The sequence below is a fragment of the Etheostoma cragini genome, chromosome 14 (genome assembly GCF_013103735.1).
Source record: "Etheostoma cragini isolate CJK2018 chromosome 14, CSU_Ecrag_1.0, whole genome shotgun sequence".
Lineage (NCBI taxonomy): Eukaryota > Metazoa > Chordata > Actinopteri > Perciformes > Percidae > Etheostoma > Etheostoma cragini.
This window is the reverse complement of record NC_048420.1, coordinates 9,363,340-9,384,480: the sequence shown is the minus strand read 5'-3', so window position 1 is coordinate 9,384,480 and position 21,141 is coordinate 9,363,340. Positions and strand designations below refer to the sequence as shown.

Here is a 21,141-nt window from a genome sequence, read left to right as displayed (position 1 = left end):
TAGACTCCAGCTCAAAGCTGCTGCTAGAAATAGGTCACAACAAAAAAGGACCAAATTTCAAAACAAGGCTGGTCCAAATTCCTCTGTCCTGTCTAAACTGTAACGTGAGAGCCAGACAGTGCGATATGCACGTGGCATCTTCTGGTATTATTTACAGGGTAGTGTGAATGAGTGGGATTTTTGACATAGTATTGGTAGGAATAGGATCATAGACTATCCTCTGCATTTGTCAAGTTCACCATCAATGTCAAAAGTTTAGATATTTATTTTTAAAACCAGACTATTTACTATGCAAAGTTAAAAAAATAAAAAAAAATAAACAAATAATCACACTGAGCTGCGACAGAAACCATGACTCAACTTGGTCTTATGCTATTGAAAATCCTAAAACAGCCACAACTGGGTGTGAAACCACTATTAGAATTCTTAAGTGATGAGTCGCATGGGAGCAGTAACACAACACTGTGCAGCAGAAGGCCTATGGTTTAAGTACAGGCAGAGGGGGGGGGAGGACTTTTTCACAATTTAATATACATGAAGACAGGTGAGCTCATTTCTTTTATTTAAGCAGTTACATTGAGCATAATCTGACAGTGTGAAGGTAGCATGCGTGATGGGGACAGTCACCTTCAGTTAAAATGAAAAGAAATGTGGGCAATAGAGTGGCATGGCTCTAACTGAACGATTTACTTCTATATTAGCAGTCGGTGACTTCCATAAGCACATATTCATAGCGGCATGACAACTGTCCGTTTAGGAGGACAATAAAGAAAGTAAAAAAATAGGGGGGAAATAAAAATGCAATTTACACATATACCGTATAAAAAGGTCAGTATGTGTTTGGCAGGTCAAATACATTTCTCTTTTAATTCCTCTTTTATTTGGCACAGTCATTTGAAAAAGTCTGAAGGAGCTTTTCAGCGTGCATCCCCTTCTTTGGTAGCTCTGCCAATATGAGTGACAGGACACCGACTCTGCGGGACTATCATCACGGACTCCACTCGTGATTCTCTTGCAGTAGGACGGTAAGCATTAATACTAAGGCTTAACTAAATTACTTATTTTAAAATGTAAACAATAAAATGAAATAATGAAACATCAACTAGCTGCACTTGACACAACATAATTAAAGAATCCAACCAGTCATCATTCCGTTCATTATTCTTACCTTACTACGTTGATCAAAGTCTAAAGATTAAGTGTAAATTGTAGTTATAAGGATGTAAGAAACAGACAAAAAAAATGAAATTATTGGAGACAACCAGCATAAACAGTGAGGCAAATTGGATTGTGTGAGGTAAGACATTAGAAACAATGAAAAACAAGGTAAAAAGATCTCTGGATTATTTCTAGCAGCCCCATAACTGACTTCAGCTGAACAGCATCTGACAGAGGAGAGGGTAACCTGTCTTACCAAACACTGATTGAGGTTTTATATTACCGGTTTGTCCAACACACGTTACACTGGTGGAATAAAAGGGGGATTATTACCTTTTACAATCACTATTAAACCCCATACCTTGCAGAGGAGTTTTTCAAGGCTAGCGATAAAGGTTTCCGGCATCATGAATCCGAAAGGAAAGCTCTGGGCATCAGGCTCCTTTGGAAATACAGCTTTTGTTTTGTAAATTGAATGGTGGTGTTAATGATTTATTTGTAGTTTATTGATCACTTACGAGAGTTTTATCAATCAGGAATATAAGAACTGACAGATAATCTCCAGAAATAGTTTTTTTTATTTAGTTTCTTCAGCAGCTATCCATTTCCATACAGTTAAGATAAATGTGCTGAACGTTCGGTGGGCAACCACAATCAAACCACATGCTGTGGACACAATATGTGTCGTTTCCCATTTGTCAGATAGGATCGAGTCGAGTGCCCCTTTCCTGCAGCTCATATTTTTAACCAGCGGATTGTAGTTGCTTATTTTTCTTTTCCTTGTTGCAATATCTCTTACAAAGCTCATCTGCCAAATATGAATCAAAACTGAGTTCCAACTCACCGCAAACCACCAAGATATGCTAAAGTTCTTCAACAAAGTAAATAGGAAGACTTAAGTTTAAGCTTCCCCGTTCTCTTGACAACATGTCAAGGGAGTAGGCATTTAGTCATTTGTGGGATACAGCCCTTGTCATTGATAAATATTTGGGTTAGGCTCAGTTTTAGGTGCCGTTTATGTTTAGTCTAGTCTCACTGTACCAGACCAGTCTAGCTAGTCCATAAAGCATTTAGGGATGGGAGAAAAACAAGCTTTAGTTTACTGGCATTTCCTTAAACCAATCACAATCGTCTTGGGCGGCGCTAAGCTTGGGACAGAGCCAAGGTACCCCTTCAAAATAGCCTCGGGAAGGAACTTTTTTTGGTGAAACGTGTAAGTTCAAAAATTGTTTTAGTCGTGCAACAGAAAACTCAGATTGGACAGATAGTCTAGCTAGCTGTCAAGATTTACCCGGCAGAAATCGGAGGAGTAGTTAACCAAAGTCCTCATAAATCATCTGGTGTTAAAAATTACAACACAAAGAAAGCGGAAGGTAACGGGCATCAGGCCGTAAATAGGGACTGTGGACAGGATGTCTGAACCAGGGTTGCAAGTGTCTCAAGGGGAATCCGAAATCAAGGTGAATGTCTACAGGCTACCCCAAGCAGAGAAATGTCGAAGCAGAGTGCAGGAAGTGATACTTTGTGGATATAGACAATGTTAGTCCCATCTCATTCATGTCCTCGGCTAAAGACCAATGTTGCAGCTGAGCTCTTCCAAGCTGGGCAGTAGGGCTGGGCAATATATTGATATTGTGTCGATATCAATATACAGTATGAGACTAGATATCGTCTTAAATTCTGGATATTGTAATATCCTGATATGACACAAGTGTTGTATTTTCCTGGTTTTAAAGTCTGTATTACAGTAAAGTGATTTTCTGAACACACCAGACTGTTCTAGCAGTTATTATATCTACATACTGTACCTGATGATTGTTTATCAAAAATATCACTGAGTGCATATTTTGTCAAAGCACCAATTGTCAACTCTGCAATATTACCACAATATCGACATTGAGGTATTTGGTTAAAAAAAAATGAGGATATTTGATTATATCCATATTGCCCAGCTCTACTGGGCAGGGCACTCCATTTCCTATGCATCAAATTTCAATTGTTGTTATTGATGCATATCATCTGATTACAAAGCAAATCCTCATTAATTTATTATCTACAGTAGCAAGCAATACCAGCTATGGGTTACACAGCACTTTCACATCCAGACAGGTATTTTCTTTCTAAGCCTGTGACATGACAGCCAGACAAACAATGCATTTCTTAGGCCGACACTGATATCTACCTATTTGGGAGTTTATAAGATGTGATAACAATATATTGGCCGGTAGTAATTGACTTTAATGTGAACTCACAAGACAAAATTAATCAATCATTGATACAGATTTTAGATGTATTTCATTTCTTTAATTGTGATAGATACATGCCAAGATACTGAGCATGCCATTTTACAGTGTAAAAATGTACTTGCCAGAGTTCTCTAATGGCCACATTATTTCTAAATTAACTCAACCCTTCTCTGTGCTGCATTCTTTTGTAACTTACCAGCCAAAATAAAAATCAATACCAATCTGAATAAAGATAATATAGGGCAGTATCTCCCTGACAGCCTTCAAACTAATATTCTGAGAACAAATAACACACATTCAGATAGAATGCTTATATCTGTCAGATGGGACAACAGCTGATCAGTGCCCATATTATGAAAAAAATCCCTCTCTCTGGGATTTGGGGTGTTATTTTGTGTCTCTGGTGCTTCGACATGCATACAAACTTGACCAAAAAAACATCCTTGCTGTTTCGAGTGAGATACAGGTTTCTGAATGTCCTCTGCCTTCAGTCTCCCGGGTAAGCTGTATGGATTTCTTTGTAACTAGCTGAGATGAGGTAGCTAACCGTAGTATGCCAGTGCTAGCATGCTAGCTTGTTCATAATGGCAAAACACAGCTACAACACACACTAGTTGACCATAATCTCCAAAAGAACGACTTCCATGTCCCTGTTCTGCAGGTATTCCACAGTTGCCCCTTGTCTAGAAGAAGTCTCCCAGCTAACCCTGCCTTGTACTGGCCTAAGGAAGAACATTAGTTAGCTGATGTGATCTTACCTAGCTACTGCGCATGTGCGACTCCCAACAAAGATAGTATAGAATTGAGATGCCTTATTCTGTAGCTAAAACAAGTGAGATGTCTCAATTTGGAGCTAAAACAGAGACCTACACACAGAGGGTAAAAACAGGATCTTCAGCAATGTGCAGTACAACAAAAATATGGTTTTAGTTCAACCTAAAAATACAATTATGAATGCTTTAAGTAAACGCAACCTTCAGTCACATCTGGGTAATTTTTCCCAATACAGTTTTTCCAACAACAGCAGTGACCAAGTCTTTAAGCACCAGTGCCTTAGGGTTGGGCAATATATCAATGTTGTATCGATATCGCAAAATGAGAATAGATATCGTCTTTGATTTTGGATATATAATAATATGGTAAGTGTAGTCTTTGCCTGGTTTTACAGGCTGGATTACAGTAAAGAGATGTCATTTGCTGAAAATGACATTTTCCAGACTGTTCTTGCTATAGTTCTATTATTAGCCTTTACACACTAAGACAATAAAACCATTTCTGGAGAATATTTATCAAAAATCTCATTGTGTAAATAACATTTTGTTAAAGCACCAATAGTCAACAATACAATATCGTCGCATTATCGGCATCGATGTATTTGGTCAAGAATATCGTGATATTTGATTTTCTCTACATCGCCCAGCTATATATATATATATAATATTTGACATTCCGTACTTATTGAACATCCCTGTCCAATACTCTCAATGTGCAAGTGTGATCGTGTTTTTCTGATGAATTTTGTAAGTCTGGCACACATGTATATTAATGAGTTGAAACTGTTCAGACCGACTATATTGCAGTTTTAGTTATTTTGACTGAAAGACCCACAGTTTGATCACAGATAAACAAAACACATAACATATGTGCTGGTTAACTGAAACTCAAAAAACAAAATGTTTGTACATGAAAAACTCCTCCATAAAATTATTTTGGATCCACCCACTGTATGAAGTGAAGCAGGCAGTGTGTAAGCCTATGATGAAATGCAGGCATACACAGGTCAGTGATCTGTGTACAGTGCACTGGCCCTTAAAGCTATTCCTGACACATAAGCTAGACACCAGTGGGTGTTAAACTGGTAAGGGGCGGGATTGCAATGAACTGAACACTGACATCCTTGGCGGCAACAGTGTGATGTGGTGACCTTGTACAGCTGAGCATGACAATCTGAGACGGCTGCTTTTCACAGATCCAGCAGAGAATTAAAAAGTCACTGATTCCTAACAGAGGCGGTGAAAGAAACTCAGTAGGAAAAAAGCATTACAGTGCTCAGACCAAACACTAAAGGCCAAGTCCCAGGTACGCATTTATAAAAGTGACTTGAAACAGGAAAGCTTGTTATAACAAAACCTAAGACTGGAGTAACAACATTGGCTTCTGTAAATGTTCCGCTGTTTAAACTCAAAGAAATAAAAAACCAAAACCAAAACCTGCACTAAGCCTCTAGTCCTTTAATCAAGCTGCCCATATGACTCATGCCAATCACATGACAATTTGACACCAACTACACAAGCATGCACACCCGAGGCAAAAATACATTTAGCTTGGAGTGCGAATATGTAACAAAGAGGATGTTCTCATCTTACTTGTTACATTTAGGCAGGAGTGTTGAGAAGTGTTTGAACAGAAGCCCTACAGTAGTTTAAAATATAAAGCAAATATTGATCCAACAAACTAGTCAGGCCATGCCCAACAGTTTAGTGTCGGAAGATTAAAAGGCTGTGATATCATCAGGAAGAAAAATGACAGACCGTGACCTCATAGATGTGTTTCATAAATGGTGGATTCCAATAGCTGCTAAGTGTAGGTTTGAAAGGAATCGTAGAGGTGCAAATAGAACTTGAGAGAGGATCCACCTTTTGACAGCCAAAACAGGTTCTGAATGTTTGAAGTTATTAACTCAACCGACTTTAGAGTTTACAATACACCTGTGGTCCAAAATATGACTTGAGAAGCTGAGCGGTTTAAAAAAAAAAAAAAAAAAAAAGATCCAAATAGGGAGAGCTGGTTCCAGTTGGTGCCTTGCACCCTCAAATCTTGTTTTTTAGAAAAGCCTCCAAAAGGCAGATGGAGCGGTGAATGCAGACAGAGAGAAGTTTGTGTGGCTTCTACATTTCACAATCACCGCATTCCATCTGTATGCATTCTTCTATGCCTGTCTGTGCCTGTCGATTTCCAGTTTGTTTCTGCTTTAACAACAACTGCAAACATTGTCCTCTTGTTGGTTTTCCATTCTGCAGAAATGCAAACATGCTGGCCAGGTCATATCCCCATCTAACACCAGTTAACATGTTCACGGCAACCATTTAGTGCTACGCCTCTGGTCTCGCACTCACCCGTATTGTGTTGGGCTGGTTGCTGGGCCACTGTCTCACTGCTAGCACTGTGTCCCATGCTACGGCTCCTGTCCCCGCTGGCCTGCCAAGCCCTGCCTCTCCCGAGGCCCGCGGCAGGAGAGCAAAACGTAAAAGCACCTCACTCTTCTCCAATCAGACATAGAGCTCCTGTAACTCCAGACTGTCTTGACTGCTCACTTGCGTTGTTTGGTTTTTCTTGTCTCGCACTCCCCCTCCCTTCAGCCTGTGTGATTTGGTCTCTCCCTCTCTTCCTCCCTCCCTCCTTTAAAACACAAACACACTCACTCGCTTGCTATTTTCCTATGTCCGTCCCTTCTTGGAGCTCTGACTTCATAAATAAGGTACGTAAATAAGGTAATCCAGCAGATGCCTTTCATTCCTCAGAGCACATTTTTCAGGGGCAAAGTTCACAGTGGGCGAGCTTTGAGGTTTGGCCAGTCCTGCCATCAAGCCTTGAGGGATTTGCAATGCAGTGGGCCCCCCACTAGCACCAGTTCACAGAATGACAAAACACTACTCCCCAGAGGACGAGGGGCGGGCTCTGCAGGGTGAGGTAACTCGAGAAGTGGAAGGTGAGCCGGGCCAAGGTGGAGCTCAAAGCCGGAGGAGAGGAAGTGACGCCGCAACGGTGTCCAATGACTCTCCAGGGCTTGTTCTTTAAACCATGAAATGCATGTGCCAACTAATAACACTTTTATTAGGAAGTAGTAGACTATATGGCTACAAATGTTTATTACAACTTAATTGCCATTGGCTTTAGCCACTTTATAAAATTTTAATTTTGTCTCTTAAAATGTAGACAAATTTAGCTTTACTGGAAACATCTGCTCTTTATATTCTGTATCTCTCTCAAAAGCTTGTTGATACTGAAAAAGCATATTTCAAAGTAAAAGTGTCAAGCACACCTGAGCAGACACAAGGCCAAAATGTATCTAGAGGCCTTAACCTCACATACACCCCCATGCAGTGTATGGGAGTTAGAGGAGGTCCTTCTTGTATGTTAGAGATAGCAGCGAGAAATAGGAAAATTCTACTGCTAATCAGACAGAACTTGGTTTATAGAAAGTGATACAAGTATTTTTGAGGACAAGACAAGGCAATATAAGAACCTGTTTATGGCAATGAGAAATGAGAGTGAGCTATAGAGGACTGCCTTCATAATGTGCTCCACTGTTGCTCCCTCTGCAGCCCAATTAAAGCTACAGCATGAGAGCACAACTCTTGACCCCCAAGCCAGCTTTTTGGTAAAAGAACGGTAATTAGGACAATAATCCAGAAAGTCATTGGTAAATAGAGAGGGATCCCAATGTATGACATGTCCACATTTTTGACTTGTCGTGGCACTTTTCACAAGTTCCATACAGCAGCAGCAGATGGAGACAAACACTTTTTTTCAGGCTTGTAAACAATCCACTCTAACCATGAGAACATTGAGAACAAAAACTTGACTCACACAAACACTATCATACGTAAGGCAGTCCAACACGTTGTATGGCTCTGCCCTTTCTGGTCAAAATACAAAGACATGTAAAGCCTTCTAGCTTTCCAAAAGCCCTGTCTTCTTGTCCTAAACACATTACTTTAACAAAAAAAAAAAATTAGGTCAAGAAGGAAGTCTAGTTTATGTTTACTGCTTGGCAAGGCTGAGATAAGTAGATGATGCTTCCCTCAATCTGTTCTGTTACCACTCAGTTGCCTTTAAAATGCTAATGGAGCCTTGCCCTGTCTTGGCATTTCAAGTACAAAAACAATCAATGATAATTTGCTTACAGTCTCAACCGTGTTATAACTCAACAAAGCCTATATTGTTGGTTAAAAAAAGAATACTATTAGTTTGAAAGGAACTGAAATATACATCTTTAATATTTAACAGTCCACAACAAAAACAAAGCAGGTTTACTCACAAAGATATTCAGATTGAACAGCCATCCCAGGTATTTTCTCACAGGTGTCGCAAATACACTACAATAGTGGAACCTAGGAACAGAGACCCTCTCTGGGCTACGGTCGCATCTACGTGGTCTGTGGATGTCTGTCAATGATCGAGGACAGTGGTGAAATAGGCCCAAGGCCACGTTTGACAGTGACAGAAACCGGCAGCTCTGCTAACCTACAGGTGTGTCCTCTGGGTGAGGACCAATCAGATAGGTGCAGTGTAAACAGCACAATGCGTCACAGGGCCAGCCCCTTAGTTGACAGCTTCTTTACCCAACACTTTGTTTGATGACTCACCACTTTCTGCCATCATGATACTATGGTTTAGATAAGACCAGTCTCACTACAGCCAATATTTTGTATACCTTTTATGCAAGACAAAACAAGATAAAGGTTGGGAGTTTGGATTTTTTTTATATATTGATGATTTGTTTAATCTGCTGACATTTTTTTCCAGCACAATGTAACTGAATTATAAAAGACAAAAGTATTAAAACTACAAATTATACAGTATATGTTAAAAAAAAAGGTTTTCTTACCAGGATTTTCCATCACAGTGTCCAAACCTCAGCAGTTAGCAGCTGCTGAAACAAATGAACAAATGGGAGCATTATGAAATGTGTAAGAATAATTTCAATATTACAATTTACACAACGGATTACATAAATATAACATGGGGTGAGAATAACTTAGGGATGTCAATTGACTTAAATATTTAATGCATGATTGTTTACTTCATACTTAATCGTTAAGAACGCACACTTAATCGTGAAACACTATCTTTTCAAAATGTACATTAAAGAGACATTTGTCAAATATTTGATTAGCCTTATTGACTTGAGAGTGGACAAATGTACTTGTTTATGCAAATGCATGTCTATTTATTACAAGAAATCAATTTACACCAAAAAAATGACAATTATTGTCCAGAAACCCACTTCACCTGTAGTCACCACTCTGTCTTACTCAATGTCCCGACCACATCCCTTTTACTCCAGTGTTTCCCACAGGTTAAGAATGTACTCATGGTGGTGGGGGGCACGAGATGCGATGACGTGTGTGTGTGTGTGATGGGTGGGTTCAGTAATTAACTAGTCAAACAAAAGTTTATAAACTACTTAGTGGAAACAGTGACTACATAACATTAAAGGATAATTTAGAAAGAAACAGCTATTTACATACAACACACCAAACTAGAAGATAAAGATGATGTGTAGCCTTCATGTACTTTGTCAATCAATTCTGGTTGGTTTGTCAAATACATTTTATGGTTCAGCATATAAAAGCTTTACCTGTTAACTCTGAGCCTAAATGTTCTATATATTAACAACTTAACCTAAAGCTACTATGATCCATGAAGACAGCTACATGTTTTTATAAATCTAAACACGGTCCATAGGTACATTTATTAGACACGAGCAAGACGCGAAGGCTCAGTTAACGCTGATTAGCGCCGGTCAGCTCCATTGTAAAAGATATGGAGGGGAGCAGACAGTTGCAGAGAATGTAAACAACCAGACTGCTAAAAAAGCAGCATGCAATGTAATTAATGTAGTAATGTCTGACATCAAGTGAACGTTACGCTGTCTCATGCATGCAAAGCGAGGGGGAGGGAATTGAGGCTGCTGGTATGTGAGCCCTTTAAAAAGTATATTATTTATTGGGTAAAAAAAACAACTTGTCACATTTCATCTACATGGGCAGATCTTACCTTGGCGCTGAGCCCAAGTAGAACTTATGTATGGGAAACACTGTACTAAATGTAGTAAATCAATGAATGACTCCCAGCGTTTAATAGATTGGAAGTTCTCTTCAGTAAATGGGGGTCAGACTGAAGCAGAAAAAGGCTTGGTTGTGCAAGCCAAGACAAAGTAGTGCAATAGTTTGCTCTTCCATTCTGAACCCTACTAGTCTAAAAAAGGCAAGTTAAGTAGTCTACTTGGCTGATAGTTGATCAGACAATTACACAACAATTTAAAGTTGTAAAGGGTCCCTTTCACATAGCTAACAACCTTTTTTAAATGTCCTTTCTTCTTACATAACACTAAGCATTAAGACCTGAGCATTCAGGTTCCAATCATTAGACAATCATTAGAGTCCAATCATTAGACAACAAACTGGACTACATCCAACTTCAACAAAACTCCTTATGCAAGTTCAGAGACTGCTGTGTTTTTGTTTTTGTAGAAACATGGCTGAACAGTGTACCTGACTTTGCTACCAGGCCTGCTAGCCTTCCAAGCTGATGTTGCTCTGTTGGGTAAGACTCGTGGAGGTGGGCTGTGTTAACATGGACTGGTGCAGAAATGGGGTGCTTAATCTAACTACTGCTAACCCAGTGTTCCCTCTATGTTGTTGGCGGCCTGCCACCGTAAAAGTTCTGCCGCCATGGTATTAGAAATAGGGTAGATGCACAACAGAGTTTCCACTACGTACACCGCCGCTCCTTCAGCTGTTTGTGATAAGTCATGAAGTCGTAATTACACGACTCTGCCGAGCCGTCTTCTCTACTGAACTCAAGCGAACTTTCATCCGCTCTCTTTTAGAACTGTTGGGTTCTTGTAAATTCTGGAGTGTGGTCTATCTGTATAGTGTCTTGAGATAACTCTTGTTATGAATTGATACTATAAATAAAATTGAATTGAATTGAATTGAATTTCCACTTTAAGTGTGAGCAACTAGAACAGTAACTGGACTTCATCACCCGCAAACTCATGGCAGCCAGGTAAACAACAGGGGGAGTACTACTTGTCACTCAATCTTAGGCAAAGTGACAAACAGCAACAAAAGCCAATGTCAATGTCCAGAACTTTGGTCAACATGGTTGTAAATGTGCTTTACAAATAAAGTTGAATTGGAAAGCCTAGAAGGCACCAATTCATAAAAAAATAAAAAAAATACTGAGAAACTAAACTTCTATTGCACAGTACCCTTTAGCTATCTAGTTAATGGCTCTTTTTGTGGCATTGCCTGTATAAAATAGAAAATTTAATCAAATAGTGACTTTAAAATCAAAGGTAAAATCGAATTGGTAGATTTGGAGAATGGTAACATCCCTTATCAACACACCTGAGAAATGAAACTTTGTTAACTTGCACCAAATCAATTCAACACAACAATCCAATGAATAGCAGAGACATGTAGAGAGACCTGCACATTACGAGCAACAACAACCTGATTAACATTACATCTGCCCATTACAGTACAAATACGCAATTTTGAACCTCATGTAGCTTTAAGAGGGAGCAGCTGGGCAGAAGGAATGATCATAATTTCAAGATCAGGACCACACACACAGAGATAAGCATTGACAAAAAGTAAATTAGTGTTGTCTCTCCTAGTGAGCTTCAGAGGTACTTTTCAAATTGTCAAATTGCCCTGCCTGTAACTGGTCGAAAGCAGTAGGTGTGGCTACATCATGATGCTAACAGGGAAGGAAACAGCAGTATCAGACTGCACTTTGGAATGTCAAACGATGCTAGAGAACAAACTGGTAAAACCAAACCTGTGTGACTGAATAGGCTGCACAATGTGTACACTGCAGCATAAAAAGGGTGAGTTCAGCCTGGCTCACTATTTGACCTTCTTATCAGGTGAACTAGGCCAAGGTTTTATGGATTTATAAAGCACAGTTTCTCTGTGAATTCAACTTTAGAATGTAGTTGCGATAAAAGTACAGTACAATAAAACCTATATTGGTTACATTTAGCTACAAAATGTAGGACTGTAGTCAACCAAAAGTACATTTTGGTCAACTGAAATTCCACCTATTCATCAACCAATCAGTTGGTCGATGGGAACAAAGAAATCTGCATATCTCTGGATTAACTAAATCGGCCAAAGTACACTGAGTGCACCTTATCTGGTAGCACAATGTGTAGTCCTGAGGGTTGCCTATTGTTTAAATGCTTTGCAATTGCAGAGCCACATGTTCACACTATGGTACAAACGCCAGAGCGTGACAGGATGCTGGGTGCTGCTCAGTTTAAGGTTTTTTTTCTAGTTGCGCAGAGGTGAAAAAAGTTTAGTCATCGTTCACAGTCACCCAGCCGTTCAATCACAGAGTTGGAGGTGCGGGACAAATAGACTTTTTACTTCCGCAGATATTCTGTATCACGGCACTTAACCACGGCGTCTCAGCTGAAGAAACATATGCGCCTCCATGGCACACTTTCTGGGCATTTTGAGACAGAAAAAAATTACTTTGAAATGTGCTCATAAAAAGTAAAACTAGCAATTGTCCAACCAATGAGAATTTGGAAAGACAAGAGCTTATAGCCAAACCTATTGACACGCCGTCCTGAAGACGTCAGCCCTAAAAAAATGATGTCTTGTTAGACCAACTTACTTCTACTGGAGATCATTGATCGTGGATAAATTCTTCCCCAGAAACGCTGTCCTCGCTGATTGGCTGTGACTTCTGGTTGCAGTGGGAAAACTAAGCAACAAAATGATGTCAGCACCTGTAAAATATACAAACAGAGGGGAACATAAAGCAGGAGGACACAAAATAAAGTAACTTCTTGGAGAAAAAAATAAATAAAAATGTAGCCTGAAAACATGTTTGAACTTATTAGATCAGATCCCTGTCTGGAGACTGTCATTGCCATAGACAAAACCATTAAAGTATGAGTTGATTACCTCAAATGCAAATTAAAGAAGTAACTCTACCATGAACTTCAAATCAGCATTCTAACGGCAGACAACTCTCTGCCTAGTCAGCTTTGGTTCAGTCCAACAAGTTTGACAAGTCTTTGGCTACAGTATAATGTACACAGCACATGCTCAACAGCTGCAGGTGGGACTACACGTCTCTACTGTACACCACTTCAAATGATCCATTTTAATGTCCACTACTCTAGTATGTAGCCTATGTCACTGCTTCATATCACCCTGAAGTTGTCCTCAATGTTTCCACAGGACTGCAGTAATCTTACTTTTTACTTGTAAATAATGTAATTGCTCACAGCAGGACATTTTATTAAAACGCTTTAATATCCATAAAGTGACTTAGATCAGGAAATTGAGCTCTGATACACTCCGTATCATTCAGGTAATGGTTTCAACTGGGAATTAGAAAATGTGGTGCAATTAAAGGCTGATTAGGGTCAACAGGGCGTGCGTAAAAGAAAAACTGATAATAGAACTACAGTTACTGCAAGCTGAACACAAATACTGCAGTTGCAATTGTTCTGTCTGGATATCTATGACATAACACTCTAAATAGACAACATATCTGAGCTTATTAACAAGGAAAGCCCTATTTGCTTTAGTTTATTTGCTTACCATTTAAAAATAGCCTTAATGGATGTATTATTCATTGTTCCAACCTGCCTATGAGGAGAGAGAAGCTGATACGCACTTGAAGTCACAAATAATTCACTAGATAAAGTTCAGCACCACTGCAACCCAATTCTGTTCTCAGATATCTTCCCAGTGCACTGGGCCCAGGCGAGCTGGTGCAGGTTGGCAGCAGGGCCAACACAGAGGTGAGTTAATGTGTACTGATTTGTGAGCCTACAAGCCAATAAACTGGAGCAGCTGAGCTAGGAGACACATTCTTATGCTGAAGCCCTCAGGACACCACGTGTACAACATGTACAAACGCATAGGTTCACACCTAGCCCTGTCATCCAAAAGGTTGAGGAGGAAATAGCCCGGCCAATATGTTCGTATTAAGTCATTGCTTACATGTTGTCTTTGTGAATCAAGCCCACCAGAAAAATCTGGGCATTAGGGCTGGGCAATATTAGGGGTGGGGGAAATAAATCGATACAGCATAGCATTACAATATTTTCTTTTGCAATACTGTATCGATACACAGATGTCAAGTATCAATCTATTAATATATAGGCCTATGTGTTGCTCAGTTTGTCTGCTTGACGATCCCATTTTGCAGCAATACCATTTAAGTGAGATGAACAAACAATTTATCTTTTTAAGGTAAAATAGATATCGACTAATGTTCCTTTTGAGGCATCATTTGAAATTGGGAAACATTTTAAATTGGAAAAAAGGTTATAAATTGCAATATATTGCAATCTGTTTAAAATTGCAATAATATAGCATTGTGACATAAGTATTAGGATGATATTTTATTGTGAGGCCTCTGGTGATTCCCACCCCTAGGCGATATGGAGAAAATCATACATCACCATTTTCTTGACCAAATACATCCATATAGATATTGCAACAATATTGTAGGGTTGACAATTGGTCCTTTCACAAAATATTTTAACAATGAGATTTTGGATTAGAAATAGAGTGATGTTAAAACAAATCTGCAATGCTTCAAATGATATTCCCTCAAAATGTTTCACAACAAACCTTATGAGAAAATGTATGTGCATTCTATCAATTTAGACAATATCTCGAAATACGATTTCATCGCAATATGATTCCACTGAAAGACGATAAATTGAGTAATTGCCCTCTCAGCACTAATTGGCATTAACACCGAGTACAGTTTACACAACAGTGGACCAAAGGAATGCGAGATTTCCTGGTTTGGTAACAGGATCTGACAACAGTATTTCCACGAGTTCCACAATACACCTTTTGTTTTTTTGTAGGGTGACCCCCTCAGACCTTTCTCTTTTGTAATATTACCAATCCAAACTGTAAGCAAACCTTGTTCATGTAGATTTTACTGATTTTACTGATTTTGGAGGTATTTCATACTCTAGTTGACATGCTAAATAGGTACTGCATGATTCCTTTAAGAAGTCAATGTTTAAAATCAGCTGTTCTCTTTTTGCACTGCATTGGTAGTTCATACATTTTACGCAATTCTGTTCTCTGTTAGCTCCCACTTAGCTCATTAAGAACTCCCAGTTCATGTGATAAAAGGATGGCGCTCTGCAAAGTTGAGGGGAATACAATCAGCCATTGGGCCAAGTTCATTCTGCAGACTTGGCAATAACTGAATAAAGAACCAAGCTGGAGTTTGTTTGGGAGAGAGCTGCTTTGATCTCAATGAGCCACTGTAGACAGCAGGCTGATGATGACACACAAATCTGATTATATAAGTCCCACAAGACCCACAGTACTCGAATGCTCACACAACTCCATCTGAATACAGTACATCTGCTTTCTGTTGATTACTATTATATCAGCCATAGTAGCTCATTTTACCAAATTCTACAACTTATACAGTTTTTTTTTACCAATCTCAGAATTGCCTAAATATCAGGGCATAGCTCTTCTGAGGCTGCAAAATGCTGTTAGTTATAGTTTTAAAATTATACTTCATTTGTGTCTCGATTCAGATCACAAGCGCAACATATTTTTTCTTGATGTGCAGTGCTGTAGTTAAAGAGAAAATAGCACACATAAGAAAAAAAATTCCCATACTACCATGTTAAAAACTCATTCCTGGATATACACCAAAAACTTGTTCCTATGCAAAAGGCCTAACTTTCTAACACATTTAAGTCAAACATGTGAACACGTTTTTGCGACATACTTCTCACTATCAGAAAATTGGATTGAAAGGATTACCTCGTTGGCTAAGGTACAGCTTACCTCCATCGTACAACAGTTGTATAGCTGCCATCCCATGTGTTATTGTGAACAAGATTAAAGTTACGAGCCATGGTACGTTTCCATCTCCCGCAAATTTGAAGCCTTTGAAAATCAGTGCAAATCTCCTCCAACATATCACCTGCAGTATCTCAATCTCAATCCAAAATGTCACTCACCTTTATGTAACAAGATTAAGATCAATTTACCTACACCTCTTCCGCCGGATAAGAGAAGTGTAATCCATGTCAGATGCAACAACCCACTACTTGTATTCAAAGCACAATAATGACCCAACTGATGACAACGGTGCCTGCTTGCCTATCTAAAACAGATACAATAAACTGAAGCTCCCTTTGTCTTCTCTTTTCAAGAGTCTGTGATGTCCATAGGGCGTATAACCGCATTCAGTCGGTACTAAAAACACTATGGTGCTTGTTGGAACAAGAACACTGGCCTGTCAATGGAATGCAGAGGAATGCTTCACAGTGAGGCAAGTTGCTGAGAGTTTACACCTGAAGCTTTCCTCCAATCTTTTCAATGTAATAGAATGCTACAGCAGGTCTAGGGTTAGTGACGCATCAAATGCAAATGTACTAGGTTAGAAGAATACAATTTTAAATTATAAATAAATAAAGGTTTAAACATTCACAACGTGGTCTTAAGTGTCTTGAAAACAACAGTTACTGCCACGATTAGTTATTATGGTAAGGATAAGTAAGGTATTTTACACAGCATCGGCCTAGAAAACGTTACATGTTGACCAACAAGCTATCAGACAGCTACATCAGGTAACGTTTGCGGATAACCAATGCTAATTGGGGAAAGTTAAGACAGACTACTGTAACAAACTGTAACACAGTCTAAAAATAGTCATTGTCACTTACTTTCGGTCTCCCTGTGCATTTTTCCTTTCTAAATTGTCTAACCAAAACGAGGTTTTGGAGCTAAAGAAAGAAACGCATTACAAGAGCACTGACATAATGCTAATCCTTGGTTGCTGCTAGCTAAAGTAAGTTAGAGTGAGCAACAGGTAGCTCCCGTACCGTTGCTTTAGCATTAGCTAGCTATGTCAGCGAACGTAAATTAGCTCATACTTGTTCCAGCTCAAGACCCAGTTATGTATAATGGTGCACAGAGCTACCCACCTTTTATTGTAACCTGCTAATTCGTGTTGAAGTGTATCCAAAAGGCAATAGACGTGGTTTTCCTGTATCCCGTTGTATCTCGTCCCCGATTAGCTACTTTTGACACTTGTCGTTGCTGTCCTTAACAGGGAGAATGCAAGGCGGAACTAGCTTCAGCAACAACATTTTGACCCAAATAAAGTCACAAAAAGTAACTTTCTGGTGCGGGCGGAGCGAGAAAACATACAAGCATCGCCTGAATTTGACACAAAACGCTAAGAGAACCGTGAAATGCTGTTCTGAAATGTTTGTTAGCACTTGCTTTCAAAAGGTGATGCGCGTTAAATCGGTAGAAAGATTAAACTACATTGCGCATGCGTACCTCTTGCTGCTGCGCCCCATCTAGAGAGCAGGAATCACGTGAACAACTGATAATAATAGTAATAATAATAATATATATATATATATATATACATATATATTATGTTAAGGTATGCTTTAAGATTGGTCACTAAAACACTTTGGTGAGACTTTGGTATAGAAACACTGTTGTCATGTTCACAGTTAGGAGGTTCCATAAACCTTAAACCCTTTGACCTGATTGTGTCACTATTTGCTGTATGCAATCAAATAAAAATCAAATTATCACAAATGATAGCCTTTAATTTACCAGATATAGCCAATATATTCATATTTTTTTCAACTTATTTTTCACTTTTCATGATGAGTGTGCCACACGCGTTTCAAGAACATAATGGTTGTATGTGCCAAAAAACAACAACACTGAATCTAGACACCCCGACAGAATGTCACTTTTTTAACATTATATATAATTCTCTTTCTAAAATTTTGAATTGCCAATTATCCTATGGTGTAACACAATATATGTACCATGTAGTTCAACAAATGACCAGAAGATATGTGTGTATATATATATATATATATATATATATATATATATATATATATATATATATATATATATATATATATATATATATATATATATATATATATATATATATATATATATATATATATATATATATATATATGTGTCCAATTTAAGTGCATTTTGAGTAGTAGCAAATTTTGGCACTACTTGTTCAAGTCCCAGTATAGACCAAGTACAGACTGTGGACTGGTAAACGGAGAAGTGACCATTTTCAGCCCACCACTTGGGCCATGGAGCCATGGTGCCCTTGAGCAAGGCACATAACCCCCATCGTCTTGGGCTGCCTGTCCATGGACAGCCCCCTCACGCCAACATCTCTCTGTAGGTGTATGTGTAGGTCCTCTGAATGTGTATTTCAGGCCTGTGTGTAATGTGTCTAATAACAGTGTAAAATGTAATTTCCCTTTGGGGGATTAAAAAAGTAGGTCTTCTTCTTCTATTAAGGAAAAATGGTTGTATGTATGTATATGTTTATGTATGTATGTATGTATCTAGTGTATGCATGTATGTATCTGTGTATGTATGAAAGTGTGAAAGCTTTTTCCCACCACTGTAATAAAAAAATTTTTTGGGCTTAATCACGCTGGACTTTGAAATGTTATTGTCTAGCTGTTATATGTTGTCTCCCCGACACTTTGCTTTAATGTGCTGCTGCAGCTGCTGTCTTGGTCACAAAAACGAGAATTCTAATCTCAATGAGGTTACATACAGTACATTCTAAATTACATACTGTATAAAAATATTTGAAAATACGCAGTCATTTTTTTCAAGGAAGTCTCTCATAATGAAACACAGGTTAGTTTTTTCCTCACAAGGCCTAGTTTTCATCTTATTCTTTTCTTTTACTGGCTGAAACGGGCTTTCATATCAATTACATCTGTGAGAATTTTTAAAAATGGGCAAATCATTTGGCTTCTTTGTCAAATTGGTGTGTTCAGTGTTGCACATTTTATGTTGCATTCTATGTCTGCTCTCTCTCTAAAACCTGAGTAGTCATATACATCTTTCTTTCTGCAGACGGTACACCAATCAAAAATATGAATAGGCCTACTGTGATCTCTTCTGGTCATTCATTGAACTACATGGAATGAGCACAGTGCATGTTCTTGTAGACTGCACACCATAGATCAGAGGCAGAGTTTTGTCTGCCATCTACTGGGCTGGTAAAGAATCTGCCTCTGAGTGTATACACAAAGTGGTTTAACGAGTTCAACAACTCAATCCAACAAACATCTGAACAAAGCCACTCACCTAATACCACAACTAATAACAACCAGATTTATGGATTTCTTTTATTACTATTTGCTGTTTAATTGACAATTCTTAAATCAAACTAAAATACAGAAGAAAGAACTAAGATTGTTGTATTTCGGAACTATGCGCCGATGCCAGAGCTGATACTGAAGCAGTTCAATCAGCGATAAAGCTGCATGTGCCCTTTTGTTTGCCTGGTATTACGAAGTAAACACAGCATACAGCGCTGCCTGCTGTGAGAATAGCTGCCACAGCCATTCCCAGTCTGGAGTTGTTTTCTCTGCTGAACACCATGAGAGGAATTGTTGGGTATGAAGAAAAAGTCACACAAAACAAAACCTGCCAGTGAACTTTAGGTGGACCCAGTCTAGTCTTACTTCCCCAGACAGGGTTTGCCACCCTCTTACTGTATTTAATTATAGAAGTAACCCTTTTATGATTTGATCCCAAAGTGTTTTTGCTGGATCACTGGGGCCGGCCAGCAGAGCTTTACATGACATTGGGACATATCTGTTACCGTTAAAGTGCTGGGATATTAAGGCTGGAAAAATGGGGGTGAAATGGTTCTAACAACAATATCATAAAAATGTGCAGGTCTATCTTGTTAGGTTTATGCGTTTAAAATGACAGATGTATGTGGCTGACCAGGGCAAATGTACTACTATAGCCCGAAGCACTTCCATTAGTAGAAACATACAGAAAATAACGCACATTAAAAAAAACACACACACACACAAACCCCAAAAACACATGGAACTGAAAAACGCATTTTATCAAAATACGGCATATCTGCTTAGAAATATAGGAAATATTGGATATGATAGAAGAGCATAATGTAATTCTGCTTAATAAAACATGGCATGTATTTTTAGTTTCACTTGTTTTTCATTTTACACAAATTGTCTATCCAAATACAATACACATTTTCCTTAGAAATTCAAGTGCTGGTTCCATGGTATCAGAATTTTGCTTTAGTTGTCATGCAAATATTAATTGGCCATATGACAAGGGCTGGGAAGATTGGCAGAACAGCCCAATGTATTTTCTTTTTTTGGGGTGGGGGCACCCAATGCCCCCCTGTACCCCCATCCCTGAATATCGATGGGATCACTTTCAGAGTGATTTGATGTACGATAGAGACGCTGACAGCCAATCAAAACCCATCTGAATTCACAACATGTCAATAATGAAGGACTTGGATTTCCTCCTAGCCTCTAGTTAAACCGTAGCGTTTAGGAATATGTGTTCCACATCTGAGAGTCAGCAGCATGGTGTGACTTTTCCACTAGGTGGGATTACTGCTCTGCAGACGTTTTTGTATTTTTAAATATCATTTCTCATGTCACAGAAACAACTTAGAGTAAATGTTTTGGATGTAATTAAAGTGTTTTTGTTCAGGTGTTGTGCCTCGATCTGACCCCCGCCTGGTTGCTCTCTGGAGCTCTGTGCGGGGTGATGGTAGCATGGAGGTCCACCGGTAGACAATAACCTTATTGTTTTGACGTACACTACACTTTCAGGAAATGTGTGTACTGTTATATTCTTTTATATTATTGTTATAAAAGGTTATATTTGCATTAAGATTTATTATTTTCTTTAGCTTATTTTAGATATTTACATAGCTAAAGACACATTTACCATTTTTTTGTTAAGGTGTTCGTGAACGTTCGATGATTCTCATCTGTGTTGCCAGATCTCGCAAGAGTTTGTTCCAGAGACAAAGTTTCTTCCCGATTTGTCCGTCTTAAAAATGCAATTTTAGTGTCAGAATGTTCGGGAGATATGTGGCTCTGACAAACTCATCCAAT

General features: G+C 38.8%; 1 protein-coding gene across 9 annotated transcripts in view; it reads right to left on the bottom strand.

Moving 5' to 3' along the window:
• Positions 1–17,492, bottom strand: part of phactr4a (phosphatase and actin regulator 4a) — a 38,646-nt gene extending 21,154 nt beyond the window's left edge. For 4 of the 9 annotated variants that reach the window (XM_034891166.1, XM_034891175.1, XM_034891174.1 and 1 more), the window contains exon 1: positions 6,521–6,788. In XM_034891166.1, the coding sequence (XP_034747057.1) occupies positions 6,521–6,578 (58 nt within the window). In that variant the 5' untranslated portion in view covers positions 6,579–6,788. Of the gene's footprint in view, positions 1–6,520; positions 6,789–8,445; positions 8,680–9,015; positions 9,061–12,824; positions 12,940–17,145 lie in introns of those variants that run through there. The other 5 variants (XM_034891170.1, XM_034891169.1, XM_034891171.1 and 2 more) reach the window with 5 other exon arrangements.
• Between the last annotated feature and the right edge of the window lie 3,649 nt (positions 17,493–21,141).